Source organism: Canis lupus, chromosome 15 (assembly GCF_011100685.1).
Source record: "Canis lupus familiaris isolate Mischka breed German Shepherd chromosome 15, alternate assembly UU_Cfam_GSD_1.0, whole genome shotgun sequence".
Classification (NCBI taxonomy): Eukaryota; Metazoa; Chordata; class Mammalia; order Carnivora; family Canidae; genus Canis; species Canis lupus.
The window spans coordinates 7,003,739-7,018,882 of NC_049236.1; the positions used below are offsets into that span (position 1 = coordinate 7,003,739).

General features: G+C 39.0%; 1 protein-coding gene across 7 annotated transcripts in view; it reads right to left on the reverse strand.

Moving 5' to 3' along the window:
• ZMYM1 (zinc finger MYM-type containing 1) overlaps nt 1–12,774 on the reverse strand; it is a 35,788-nt gene extending 23,014 nt beyond the window's left edge. For 3 of the 7 annotated variants that reach the window (XR_005370185.1, XM_038557953.1, XM_038557951.1), the window contains exons 1-4: nt 12,640–12,774; nt 3,926–4,096; nt 2,313–2,385; nt 1,664–1,913 (exon numbers count right to left, since the gene is read on the reverse strand). Coding sequence is in view for 4 of the 7 variants with exons in the window: in XM_038557953.1 (XP_038413881.1) it covers nt 1,664–1,913; nt 2,313–2,385; nt 3,926–4,021 (419 nt within the window). In the remaining 3 variants the exon portion in view is untranslated. Of the gene's footprint in view, nt 1–85; nt 266–1,663; nt 1,914–2,312; nt 2,386–3,925; nt 4,097–10,505; nt 10,805–12,639 lie in introns of those variants that run through there. The other 4 variants (XM_038557952.1, XM_038557954.1, XM_038557957.1 and 1 more) reach the window with 4 other exon arrangements.
• Nucleotides 12,775–15,144: the final 2,370 nt, after the last annotated feature.

Here is a 15,144-nt window from a genome sequence, read left to right on the forward strand (position 1 = left end):
ATTTTGGAAAAATATTCCAAAGGAAGTAAAACTTGTTTCATATTTTTGCTCATATTGGATTTCTTCATCTTAGAGAAAAACTTACACTATATCTTTCCTGTTTCAGCCTTTTCAATCTGTCTGGGAGATCTGCTGAAGATGTATAATAGGTAAATTCCAAACATAGTAACATGGTACCTTAACTTCTCAGGACCTCAGTTTCCTCAAAACCAAAAGAAAATGTTTTGACTGGATGATTTCTAAGGCCCCTTCCAGTTTTATGATTCTGCAGAGAAAGAAAGCAGACTGAAGAGAGTGCCTTACAGCCCTTAGCAAAAAGGAAAAAAGACATAGTATTGAAGAGTTGAAAAAAACACAAAGATAAAGGTGAGTTTCAGGGAGTAAGACTTGAAGCAGCGGATAACACCCGAAGCAGCAGCCAAATGAGGAGTTGAAGCAACCAATAAAAAGGGTTTGTGAATTTGTTACGAGAATAATAATGGTGATAATTAACATTTATTGAGGTCTTATTACATGCCAGTATTGCTCTGATGGCTTAAATCTATTATTTAATGCTCATAATTCTTATGTACATTTTATAAAACAGATGGGAATACTAAGAAAGAAGTTCTCACTGTTTTTCATACTTAAGCATATATATGTATTATCTGGGGACAAATGCAATTCTGATTCAGTAGATCTGGGTGAGACCTGAGACTCTGTATTTTTATTTAACAAGCTCCCAGATGATATTGATATAGCTGCTATGAGTTGTAAAATATAACTATAAATGGAGAAAGATTCAAATTATGGCAATCGGATTCTAAAATAAGATACTTGAAAGGTATTTACTATATTTACAAGCAAAACTGGTGGCCTGTGTGTTTCCTCTGTTCTGAAACAAAAACATTTAAAATTTAGCAATAGCATTTATTTTTTTATTTTTTTATTTTTTTAATGAGAACTAATAAACCAGAATTATAGTATGATAGGAGTTTCAAAGCACATTGATTCTTTACATCTCAAGGTAGAGTTCAAAGTTTTGGACATTTTCCACTAATTCATTATGAAATTACCTCTACTTCCTCTCTCTGCATCTAAATTGCCTTATATACGTTAAAAAAAAAAAAAAAAAAAAAGTAGCAATACAAACCCCAACAGCAGCTCACTGAAATCTTGAAAAGATTACATGCAACCATGTTTACCTAGGACTACTCAAATTTGCAAAAGTATCTAATAAATTCATTTGTCATTACAACAGAAACATTACTTTATAATGTTATACCTTGGTTATTTTATACCTTGAACGATCCAAATTGACTACTATTATATGATTAATGTGTTAGTGGTTTGCAGCCTATACAGTTAAATGATAGAATAGACATATAATAATCCCACTTACAGAGAATTTCTAATGAAAACAGCAGGAAAGTAAGTTTCAGAAGTCACATTATTTAAAGCTGAAGAGAAACAGAACTCCTTATGTTTTAAATTCTGCAAATCTCTCAACAGAAAAACTATTTCTGAAGAATCTAATTGAGGAACTGAAAGCGGAAGCGGCTTCTTTTCACTAAACCAAGGTGATATTTCTTTAGAAAAAATGAAAATGTAGACAGTTACAACCAAGACTCTGATCAAGATCTATGTAGGGAAGTAAAAGAGGGCATAATTTAGAATTATATACTTTGAGCAGTTTGAACAAGTTCTCTTGGGAAGAGCTGGTGAATTGGCAGATGAAATGTACTCATTGATGCACAGCGTGGAGCAGAAAAGCTGAGTAGACCCTTTCCTCTGATAGGCAGTTTGCCCCTTCTGAAGGATTTTTTTACAACCAGAACAGGAGACCTGAACAGCTGTGGTTGAAACTGAAGGAAGCATTTTATTCATGCCAGATGACGTAAGAGAAAGCTGAATGCCTGCAGTCAACTGTGGAGCTATAAACACAAACAGGAAGAAAGAAAATTAGTATTTACATAAAATTAAGTATGCATTCCTTCATTTTCTTTTAGAGGTTACTTCTACTGGACTTGAAACCCAAAACAAACAATGCACTTTTCAAAGACATTTTTTTTTAATTTTTATTTATTTATGATAGTCACAGAGAGAGAGAGAGAGAGAGGCAGAGACATAGGCAGAGGGAGAAGCAGGCTCCATGCACCGAGAGCCCGACGTGGGATTCGATCCCGGGTCTCCAGGATCGCGCCCTGGGCCAAAGGCAGGCGCTAAACCTCTGCGCCACCCAGGGATCCCTTCAAAGACATTCTAAAAAAGTAGAATAAACTGGCTAATACGTTGGTTAGGATAAATATGATTAATTTAAGTAATTCTATTACCACTCTCTGAAAAGGTAGTGTTTATTTTCAGTTCATTCTCCTGAGTTTTGGGCTGCTGGGCTTGACAGTACTCCTAAAACAAGAAATGAAAATAATGAATACAATGTGTATAAAACAGCTAGTTATTCAATAGAAAATAATAAATTATGTTTAAGTCTTTGCAGTGAATTGTGTAACTGAACTGAACCATAGGTGAACACTTCGTTTCTGGTGACCTTTGGCTGACAACACTAATCAATTACTACATTATATTCTATCATACCTGGACGTGACTTCAGTAATCTTTGTTCACACAGTCCTTCGGTAGCTACCACACAAAGAGCAGACACACTCAATGACATCTATTTTCCCTCCTTGTTTTAATTAGTACTAGCTAATTGTCTTTGTAAAGACCTTAAACACAAAAGTTGTTGGATTGAGCTACGAGTCTTACGGAGGATTCTTCAGAGCAGTAGGCAATCTATCTAAACATGATCTATGTTTGGATGTCCACAACATCCACAATGTGTGAATGTCCACAGACTGAAGAAGCAACAAACACTTCCTAGATGGACAATATTCCCCAGAATCACCAACTCAGTGGGAGTCATATCCCTACTTAACACTGATTTACTTTAGGCTATTTCTAAACAGAATACTAGAAATAAATTAAAACTGAATTCACTTTTTGTTTCATTAGAAATTTCAGCTGGCTCATATATAAACAGTCTAAAGAAATTTGGCACTACTCACAGAACATTCACGGCTTGAGTCAGTTTATTATTTATAGATTTTTTAGGACATAATATGTGTGAAAAAGTTTAAGAAAAAACATGAAATTAATTTGGGTAAAATAATTACAAAGAAAAAATTCTAATAATTACATACAATTAGTTAGCCATACTGTTTTAAGTTAAGAAAAATGAAAACAAAAATGTGTTAACCTTAGCTAGACCCATAATTTCCTAAGCAATCCTTTTATCAATCCAAAACCAAATGCCGGGAGGCCTGGGTGGAGGCCTGGGTGGCTCAGCAGTTGAGCGCCTGCCTTTAGCTCAGGGCGTGATCCTAGATTCCTGGGTTCAAGTCCCACGTCGGGCTCCTTGCATGGGGTCTGCTTCTTCCTCTGCCTGTGTCTCTGCCTCTCTCTCTGTGTCTCTCATGAATAAATATATAAAAAAAAAAAAAACAAAAACAAAAAACCCCAAAACAAAAAACAACAAAACCCCATGCCAAACATCCATTCTTGGGCAGCCCTGGGTGGCTCAGCGGTTTAGCGCTGCCTCCAGCCCGGAGTATGATCCTGGAGTCCCGGAATCGAGTCCCATATTGGGCTCCCTGCATGGAGCCTGCTTCTCCCTCTGCCGCCCCCTCTCTCTCTCTGTGTCTCATGAATAAATAAACAAAATAAAAAAAAAACAAACAAACAAAAAACAAACAAACATCCATTCTTTTCTCAAATCATTTTCTTATATAGAGTTGGGATGGCATTTCACACCATATGCCTTATATTATGTGACCAACTACTTCGGGGAAGATAAAGATTTAAGGTTTTCAACCAGTAAACTAGCATCTTGCATAACTGAAATGTACAATTAAATGCTGTTCTAGAAAAAAGAAAATAGAATATTTACCTGAGCACTGTCAGGTTCAGTCTTAATTTCATCTACCCGCCCCATTTGTGGTGCCATTGCTTTGTCACATTCACCATCTATTGGCGATTCTTTCATCTTAGTATCTGATGCAAAGGAATCCTCCAGTTCCAAACTAATGAAATTCTTCTTTGGGGAAGAGTGTCCAGGTTCCTAAAATAAAATAAGAATTGAGAGTCTGATTTTAACATTAGTTCTTTTAAATATGGTAATTTTCTGGAAGCACAACGGGTCTTCAGACAGCTTAGACTCAAGGTTCCTTCACAGTACCAACACTGGCTTTCTTCCCTTCATCACTATTCCCTAACATAGTTTCGCTTTGTAATTCTCTGGTGGACATATTTCTCGCTTTCTTCTGGGACTAATCTTCTTCACTTTTATTCCCCCAGGCCTGCCTATAGCATAAACTCATTAACCCACACGTTTACTTTTAAATTATTAGTCTTAGAAAACATAAAGTCTTCTATCTAAGGTTAATCCAAATAGCTGTAGTCACTACCTCTCCCCCGCCAATGCCCTCCTATAGAGCCAGTTATTATCTTCATCTCCCTCAACTCCTCTTTCCATCCTTACTGGTTCTTCACATATAAACATTCAAATACACTAAGGGTCCAACTTTTAAAGCTAGTGGCCTCTCTCTGACCACTCCTGTTCCTCATCCTTGAAACTCTCCACTTCCTTGAATCCTATGACTCCAAAACATATTCCTTCCTCCTCCTACCTCTTTGCCAGTTTTCTTCTCAAACATTTATTTCACCTGCTTCTAAATTATTTGTGTTCCAGGGATGCCTGGGTGGGTCAGTCAGTTAGGGGTCTGCTTTCAGCTCAGGTCATGATCCTGGGATTAAGACCCAAGTCAAGCTCCCTGCTTAGCGAGGAGTCTGCCTCTCCCTCTCCCCACCCCTCACTCATGCTCTCTTTTGTGCATGTTCTCAAATAAATAAAGTCTTAAAACAATTTTTTTTTTTTGTTCCTTCAATTCCACAGGACTCTTTCTCATTTGCTCTGTGGGCACAACCTTGGATTCAATTATCATTTTTAAGCTGATTTCGCCTTACATTTCTGAGCTCCAGCCCATATATCTAATGGCCTACTAAATATCTCCACTTAGATGCTCCACAGGTCCCTCAAATTCAAGAGATTTTTTTCTTTTTTTTAATTCAAGAGATTTAAAACTATATTCTTATAGTATTCCTGTAAACCTGCTTTACACATGTTCCCTTTTTTGATAAAATGGCTCTATACCCAATTTCCCATGCCAGAAATCTAGGGGTAGTCCTAAATTCCTCTTCTCCCAAAGTCCCCACATTTAATCACCAAAGTGGATCAAATATACCTTCTAAATAGATTTTGAATCTATTTTCCTTTTTTTTTTTTTTTAAAGATTTATTTATTCATTCAGAGAGAGCGAAGAGAGAGGCAGAGACACAGGCAGAGGGAGAAGCAGGTTCCATGCAGGAAGCCCGATGTGGGACTTGATCCCAGGTCTCCAGGATCACACCCAGGGCTGCAGGTGGTGCTAAACCGCTGTGCCACTGGGGCTGCCCTGAATCTATTTTCCAATTACACCTCATGCCTGTCTCCTACTCTCTACCCCCATGAATGGATTCCTTTTTGGGAACTATATAAGATAGTTAAAGTCCCAAATCAAAATATAAAAGATTGTTGCACATTCAGGCTTAAAATATAATCCCATTTTATGTCTTTTGAGGAATCACAAGTGCCTTTTGATTGCTCAGCCTCAAGGTCTCTTTTTCCAGGACAAACTGGTTCCTTCTATCTTCTTTTCTCTCATCTTTGGTCTTTCCCCCACTTTTCTGGTAGCTTTAATTCAAAGTCCCTATCCCAGAGCAGAAAATTAAATGAATAAGACCTGACTGTGAAGTGCAGTAAAAGCTCAGACGGCTTCTGTGCAGCCTACTTAAGCACTCCAAATAACCAGAGCAAAGCAAAACTCACGGAAAATTGACTACTAGACTGTCATTCACTCAAAAGAAAATATGCAAGTCTAAAAATCAATTAAAAACAACACATTTTAAAGAAAAAAAAAAAAACAACAAAAACCCACAACGCATCTATGAGCTTTTGCATCTTGGAATCCCTTCAAATGTCAGTCATCACACAAATAGGCAAATAATGGAAAGCACCCTCAAAGTGTAATTAATTAATCTAAATTAGGTCTCTGAAGCAAGGAAGAACAGTATGTAACATTTCTTCAGCTATTAGAAAAAGCAAAAGAGCAAAAAACATATATGAATAACAAATCTAGTACTTTCTTTTCCAACAAGATGCACATTAAAAACCCTAAAAGATTTTATTTTTGGGGTGCCTGGCTTGCTCAGAGGAATGAGACTCTTGATCTCCAGGTGGTGAGTTTTGAATTCCACACTGGGTGTAGAGATTACTTAAATGAATAAACTTAAAAAAATTTTTTTAAAAAAGATTTTTGTAAAAATCTACACCCAATGTGGGGCTTGAACTAATGACCCTGAGATCAAGAGTTGCATGCTCCTCTGACTGAGCCACCAAGACACAATGAAACCTCTTTTTTAATATAGTCTTTCACCTATCTTTCCCAACTAGGGCTAACCCATGTATGTTGGAGTATTAATGTGGCACAGGTTCCTACTGGTTAATACTACTAGGTAATAACCAATTAAAATATTTTAATTTAAACCAAAGAGGGATAACATGGAGCAGAGAATAAAATTCACATTAATTAAAAAAATTTTTATTTATTTACTTGACAGTGAAAGAGAGAAAGAGAGAGAGAGAGAGCGCGCGCGCACAGAGACAGAGGGAGAAGCAGACTCCCTACTGAGCTGGGAGCCCAACTCAGGCTTGATCCCAGGATCCTGATACCACCACCTGAGCCAAAGGCAGTCGCTTAACTGACTAAGCCACCAAGGCGCCCCTCAAAATTCACAATTTTTAAAGTAAAACTGGAGACTGCAAAGAAATTACAAGCTATCAGGAATTATTTCCAGACACACAAACAGATCTCCAGAGAGAATGTATGTAGCTTTCCTCCTGGAAAATTACTACAATATTGATGCTTCAAGTTGCTTCGCCCTTAATCTTTTAATTCTTCCCCACTATAACTGTGCTTATACTGCTCTACCTGTAAAGTCATTTTTGCTTATTCAAATCCTATTCAGCTTCTAAACCAACTCTGTTCCAAATTTTATCCGATTGGCAAGAATTAAAAATAAGACTGACAAATCTAGGGGTGCCTTACTCGCTCGGTTGGCACAAAACTCTTGATCTTAAGGGTCATGAATTCAAGCCTCATGTTGGGTGTAGAGAATGTTTAAAAAAACGAGACTGATAAATCTAGGCATAACAGATAAAAATAACAGGCTTTAATTTTATCTGTCCTGAGGACACTTTCCAGAACAGAGTAGAGGAAAACAGCAGCACATTGAGCTAAGGAGATGGGAGTTTTGGGTTGCCAAAGCAGGTGGAGCTCCTGAGGCACAAAGGAGATGTGGGAACCAAGGAGAAATAAGCCTCCCAATTTGCACACAAATACCTCCTTCTCCACTTTTTAGCTGATCTCCAAATGTACATCTATGGATTATGACATCAAAAAATCCGGGATCCCTGGGTGGCGCAGCGCTTTGGCGCCTGCCTTTGGCCCAGGGCGCGATCCTGGAGACCCGGGATCGAATCCCACATCGGGCTCCCGGTGCATGGAGCCTGCTTCTCCCTCTGCCTGTGTCTCTGCCTCTCTCTCTCTCTCTCTCTCTGACTATCATAAATAAATAAAAAATTAAAAAAAAAAAAATCTAGCAGAAAATAGCAGATTGAGTCTAAAGAGCTGAACAGAGATTACAGTAGCTTTGCAGAGCTAAGAACAAAGCTGAGATTTAAGCCCAGCAAAGGTAGAGGGGGCTTGGTAAAGATCTGGACTTTCAGTTGGCCATGTGGTAGGAGTAAGGATCATATCCCAGGAGAAAAGACCAGTCCCTGGAAAAAAGGGCAACCCAAAATAAATCAGCCCTAAAAAGTCCCAACAAGTCCTAATGCTAACCCTCAACAGGATCAATGTAATCTGTTAGAACTATCTGCCTGCTTATAAGGAACTTAGCCCTCTCTGGAGGAAGTGCACCTAGAGTCTTTAAATTTTGTCATCCACAATACAATAAAAATGTATGGGTATACCCTCAAAAAAAAAAAGCCCCAAATAAGACTGACTGAAAACCAATAAAAAGAAAAAAGACAACAGAACAGATCTATAGGTAATTCACATTGGTATTATCAGGCTAGGACTTTGATGCATTTGAGAGGATAAGAGAAAAAAGGTGAAGAAGTTTAGCAGACCCCTGGAATAAGAAGTCATAGAAATAGGAGAATTGGAAAATAGAGAAATTAAGAATAGATACATTTTATATCAATAGTAGAAAATAGTTCAGACTGATGATGCATAATAAAATAAAAATACAAATAATGTAAGCAATATGTGGAAACTGGCAAAAAGGTTAACACAGATGTAAATAGAGTTCCAGAAAGAGAAAACAGACAAGGCTACAGAAGCAGTATTTGAAAAACTACTGGCCAATTTCCTCCAAATGAAGAAAAACATCAAACCACACAATTCAAGAAGATCTATGAGTAATAAATACAGTAAATATAAAAGGAAAAAACCAAACCTATGCATATCAGAGTCATACTGGTGAAAACTAAAGATAAAAAACTCTTAAAAATAGCTTAAAAAAAAAAAAAAGACATACAGGAAAACAGAAATAAGAATAAAAGAAAAAAAAAAAAAAAGAATAAAGGCTGTTTTCTTGTCAGAAACAATGAAGGCCAGAAGCCAATGGAGGGTCTTTAAGGTAATGGGAAAAAACAACCCCCCCCCCCCCCAAAAAAAAACTACTTAAAGTATTCTCTAGTCAGTAATAATATCCTTCAAAAATAAAGGTAAGCGATGCCTGGATGGCTCAGCGATTGAGCATCTGCCTTTGGCCCTGGGCCCAGGATTGAGTCCCACATTGGGCTCCCCACAGGGAGCCTGCTTCTCCCTGTGCCTGTGTCTCTAAGTAAAATCTTTAAAATAAGAAAAAAAAAATAAAGGTGCAATATTTCCTTCAGATACATGAAAATGAGAATTTATCACAAACAAATCTATACTGCAGAAATGCTAAAGAAAATTCCTTAAGTTAAAGTGAAATATTTAACGGAAATTTGGTGTAAAGATTGGAAAGGGAGAAAGCAAACATACTGCTTTAAATAAAAAAAAAAAAAAAAAAAGAGGGATCCCTGGGTGGCACAGCGGTTTAGTGCCTGCCTTTGGCCCAGGGCGCGATCCTGGAGACCCGGGATTGAATCCCACATTGGGCTCCAGGTGCATGGAGCCTGCTTCTCCCTCTGCCTATGTCTCTGCCTCTCTCTGTGTGTGTGACTATCATAAATAAATAAAAATTAAAAAAAAAAAAAAAAGAAAAAAAGAAAATCCAAAAGGATCTCCAGGTAATTACTGCCAATTATTAAGTAAATTTAGGAAGGCCAATATTCAAAAATCATTTTTTACTTGAACAATCAAAAAAATTTTAAAACAACCATTTTCTAAAGCATCACAAAACATCAAATGCATGAATATATCTAATGAAATAGGTCAAGATCTCTACACTGAAAAACCAAACAATGCTGAGAGAAATTAAGGAAGATATAAATAAATGGAGAAATATAGCACGCTCATTGACTGACTTAATACTGTTAAGTCAGTTTTCCCCAAATTGAGCTACAGATCAAAATCCCAGTTTTTGTGGAACTTGCAAGAGGATTTAATGCATAGGGAATGTGTATAAACATAGAAAGCTAAAACAATCTCAAAAAAGAAAAAAGTAAAAAAATATATATATATATAAAAAGAAAAAAGTTGGAGGACTTAACTATAAAGCTACGGTAATTAATATGTGGTACCGTCACAAGCAAAAATAAAGTGACTCAGTCTAGAAGCAGGTATACTCTAACCTTTTACTTCTTTGCATTACAGCTACTTCTTTATACATTACGCTTTTTTTTTTTTAAAAGATTTTATTTATTCATGAGAGACAGAGAGAGAGGCAGAGACACAGGTGGAGGGAGATGCAGGCTCCCTGCGGGGAGCCTGACAAAATCAGTAGCTTTTGAGGTTCAGCAAACATTTCACTCATATATATATATATTTTAAACCTACTTTTAAAAATAAAAAAGAAGGACGCCTGGGTGGTTCAGCAGTTGAGCATCTGCTTTTGACCCAGGGTGTAATCCTGGAGTCCTGGGATCAAGCCTCGCATCCGGCTCCCTGCAGGGAGCCTGCTTCTCCCTGCCTGTGTCTGTCTCTCTCGCTGTGTCTCTCATGGATAAATAAATAAAATCTTAAAAAAAAAATTAAAAATTAAAACAAAAATCATTAGATACAGTTAACCGTGTAATATACCAAGCGTCACCTATTTTTGGAGACTTCTGAAGCATCCAAAAAATAGCCCTTCCTGCCATCTAGGGGAGTACACTTCACACACACACACACCCCCTCCCTGCAGCGGTGACACTAAGGAGGACGCTCACAGCTTCTCACCTGCTCTTTTTGGATTCCAACCTGTGTATATGCTCCAGCACAGAAAATCCCGGGTTGGGGGACAAAAATCACTATTTCAAGCAAAGGGCAACTACTCCCCTAAACGCTCTTGCCTCATCCTACGAGCTAAACGGCAAACTGCTGGGTCCTGAGGATGCTGGGGCTGAATGTAATATAGATCTTGCTATAGGGATCCCTGGGTGGCGCAGCGGTTTGGCGCCTGCCTTTGGCCCAGGGCGCGATCCTGAAGATTCAGGATCGAATCCCACGTCGGGCTCCCGGTGCATGGAGCCTGCTTCTCCCTCTGCCTGTGTCTCTGCCTCTCTCTCTCACTGTGTGCCTATCATAAGTAAATAAAAAGTAAAAAAAAAAAAAAAAAAAGATCTTACTATAAAATTTAAATTTCTCATTATATATAATAAATATATTATATATTGCATATATAATAAATATAACATAATAAATTATTAAAAATAAAAATATAAGAGCATATAAAAATAAAAATAAACATTTTATTTTTTATAAAAAACAAAAATATATCATATATAATAAATATATAATGAAATAACTAAGAATAAAAATATAATAAATAAAAATGTATAATAGAAATATTTCGGGATCCCTGGGTGGCGCAGCGGTTTGGCGCCTGCCTTTGGCCCGGGGCGCGATCCTAGAGACCCGGGATCGAATCCCACGTCGGGCTCCCTGCATGGAGCCTGCTCCTCCCTCTGCCTGTGTTTCTGCCTCTCTGTCTCTCTCTGTGTGACTATCATGAATAAATAAAAAAAAAAAAAAAAAAAAGAAATATTTCTATAAAATATAATAAAAATATAAATAAGCATAGCACATAAGATAAGCTATTAAAAATAAAAATATAAATAATATAAAAAATAAAAATATAATATATATAAAAATTAAAAAATATAATAAAAGTATATAAATAAATAAAAATAAATTTTATTTTTATAAACAAATAAAATATATCATATATAATAATGAAGTAATCATTAAAAATAAAAATATAAGAAACAAAAATATTTCATGATAAAATACATTATATATAATAAATATATAATAAAAATATATTATATATAATATAACAAATATAAACATGTAATAAAACAAACTATTAAAAATAAAATAAAAATAAAATAAATTATTTTGTAAAAAATAAAAATATAATATACATAATATAAAACATAAATATAAGTATAATATAAATATAATTCAATAAAAATAATGTAATAAGCATAATAATTAAAAATTAAAATGTAATAAATATAAACAAAAATAATTTTTATAAAAATAAAAAATATAAGAAACATAATATATGCTATATATAATAAACACAAATAAAGAAATATTTATTTAGACATCCTATTTATTTATTCCTGAGACCCAGGCGGAGGGAGAAGCAGGCTCCCCGCGGAGAGCCCGACGCGGGCCCCCGCGACCCCCGGCCCCCGAGGCGGCCGCGCAAGCCCGAGCACGGCGCGAGGCTCACGGCGGCCGCCGGGCGTCCCCCGGAGCTGCAGCTCCCGCCCACAGAGCTGGGCGCCGGGCCGGCCGCGCACCTTCCCCGCGGCCCGGCTTCGAGCCACACTCCTGCACCGGTCAGTCCCCTTCTGCGGACGCTCCGTGCGCAGCACCTCGTTGCAAGAGCACTTCCGTGATTCTTTTTTTTTTTTTTTTTTTTTACGGCTTCTCGGGGCCCCCCGGGGGCCCAGGTAGGTTAGCGTGACCCTGGAGACCCAGGTTCGAGTACCGCGTCGGGGTCCCCAAGAGGAGCGTGCGTGCCGCTCCGCCTGCGTCTCCCGCAAAAGCACTACAGTAGGGGCCGCGAGCTGGGCGTGCGCGGGCGTGCGTGGGTGTGCGCGGGCGGCCCCTCCGGGAGGCCCGCGGCGGCCGCGGGGCGGGGAGCGCAGGCCGGCGAGGGGCACGCGGGCGCGCTGCGGCCGCGGGAAGGGGCCCGGCCGCACATGGCGGACCCGCTCGCAGGGACCCGTGTCCGGGAGCCCGGCCCGGCCCGGCCCGACCGGACGCCTCATCCTCCCGCCGACCGGCCACGCTCTCTGCCCCTTCGCGGGAGGCGCGCGGGGAGGCACCGACGCCGCGGCGGCCGGAGGACGCTTACTAATTTTTCTCAGGGACGCTCGCCGCGCGAGGAGGCTCGGAGGGACTTCGACGCGGAACGGTCACGCAGGCCCCGCCCCTTCCCGGCGTGCTCTGCGGCTGAGCCTGCGCGGCGCAGCCGGGGGGCGGGGCCTCCGGGCCCCTCGCTGGAGGGGGCGGGGCTGACCCCGACGGTTGAGCCTCGCGGGCTGGGCTCGGGGGCAGGTGGGCCTGTTAGCGACCTCTGTCAGCGACCTCTGTAAATCCCGATTTCTGCGTCCTCGAAATGGGAGTTATTTCATTTTTTAAAATATTTTTATTTATTTATTTATGATAGAGAGACAGGCAGAGGGAGAAGCAGGCCCCATGCAGGGAGCCCGACACGGGACTCGATCCTGGGTCTCCAGGGTCACGCCCTGCGCTGAAGGCGGCGCTAAGCCGCTGAACCCCTGGGCTGCTCGTATGGTATATTTTAAAGGCTACTTAATATTTTCAACACTCAGAAAAGTATAGGATCAAATAATTATTCTATTCCTAAAATCATTAACAGGATAATAGAAGATTTATAGAGTTGAGTGATGAATGTATTGCAGTCTCGTCTTTGACTATATAATACTTCCTGTGCTACACCAATAAAAAATAAATTTATTAAAAAAATACTTCCTGTGCTATTATCAAAAGTCTATGTCCAGGGCAAAACGCCCTCCTGACCCCTGCTGCCAGGGTCCCTAAATGTCCTCTACGGTTAACCTTACATTCAGACCTTTGGGTGATTCTGAATACTACATTGGTAACAACTGAATTTCTCCAACAGTCATTCTTACCTTCCTAATATAATCTATAGTAATTAGCTATATCATTTTATTGTTTGCTCTTTGTTCCCTTTCCTTGCTTTCTTTTGGCTAATTAGAACACTTTCTAGTATCTCATTTAACTATTGTATTAATGATCGTATCTTTTGGTATGATTTGTTTAGTAGTTGCTCTAGTGATTGCAATAAACATAACTAACTTTTCATAATCCCCTTGGAATCATATTTTACTACTTCAAGTGGAATGTAGAACTATTACCCCAAATAAATCCCTTTATCCTCTCCCTACTGTCTTGTTATGGTTGTTTTTATGTATTAGAATCACAAACCCATCAGGCAGTGTTAATAATTTTCACTGTCGACTAGTAAATATTTTTAAAAGAACTCAAGGGGAGAACAGTCTATTATGTTTACTCATATACTTACCATTTCTGTTCTTTCATTCTTGATGTTCCCCGATTTTTTTCAGGTATCATTTCCCTTCTATCTGAAGAACTTCCTTTAGCAATTCTTTTAGAACAGGACTGTTAGCAACAAGTTATTTTGGTTTTCTTCTCTAGTAACGTCTTTATTTTACCTCCACTTTTGAAGGATATTTTCACTAGATATAGAAGTGTATTTCTTGGGACGCCTAGGTGGCTCAGTGGTTGAGTGTCTGCCTTTGGCTCAGGTTGTGATCCCGGGGTCCTGGGATTGAGTCCCGCATCAGGCTCCCCAACGTGGAACTTACTCCTCCATTTGCCTATGTCTCTGCCTCTCTCTGTGTGTCTCTCATGAGAAAATAAATAAAAATCTTTAAAAAAATGTATTTCTTGGGCAGCCCGGGTGGCTCAGCAGTTTAGCGTCGCCTTCAGCCCACGGTGTGATCCTGCAGAACCGGGATCCAGTCCCTGCATGGAGCCTGCTTCTTCCTCTGCCTGTGTCTCTGGCCTCTCTCTCTCTCTCTGTCTGTCTCTCAGAATGAATAAATAAAATCTTTAAAAAAATGTATTTCTTGATAGGGTGGAAGAAAAATCCTCGTGAGGTGCTATCAAGTGACCACCACTGACTTTGTCATAATATCTGGAAGATGGAGTACTCTGATTCCAGTCTAGAACATATAATAATTTTGACACCTTCCTTCCCTGATTGATCCATTTGTGATGTCCAACTCTTGGAACTTCCATATTATGTAAGCCGGTAGATTCTCTCTTTTTTTAAGTTTTATTTATTTGTTTTAGAGAGAGAGAGAGAGAGAGTACTAGTGGGGCAGTAGGGGTGGGGAGGAAAAGAAGGAGAGAGAAAATCTTCAAGCAGACTACCCTGTGAGTGCAGAGCTCAAGTGGGGCTTGATTCTGGGACCCTGAGATCATGGCCTGAGCTGAAATCTAGTTGGCCATTTAACTCACTGAGCGACCCAGGCGCCCCAACCAATAGATTCCCTATGTATTTAACCTTCTTTGATTTGGTTTTCTGTCACTAGCAGCCCAAAGTCTTGTCTAGTAAATGTGTATCCATGAGCAATTGCTGACAACAAATGCATTTTCTTTTCTTTTTTTTTTGCATTATATTTTCTAAGTTGATGTAACTTTGTCCAAGCAAAATAAAGCAGTTAAATCTTCAAGATATGTAGATTCTTGTTTCTTTTTTTATGATTTTTTATTTATTTATGATAGTCACACACAGAGAGAGAGAGAGAGAGAGAGAGGCAGAGACATAGGCAGAGGGAGAAGCAGG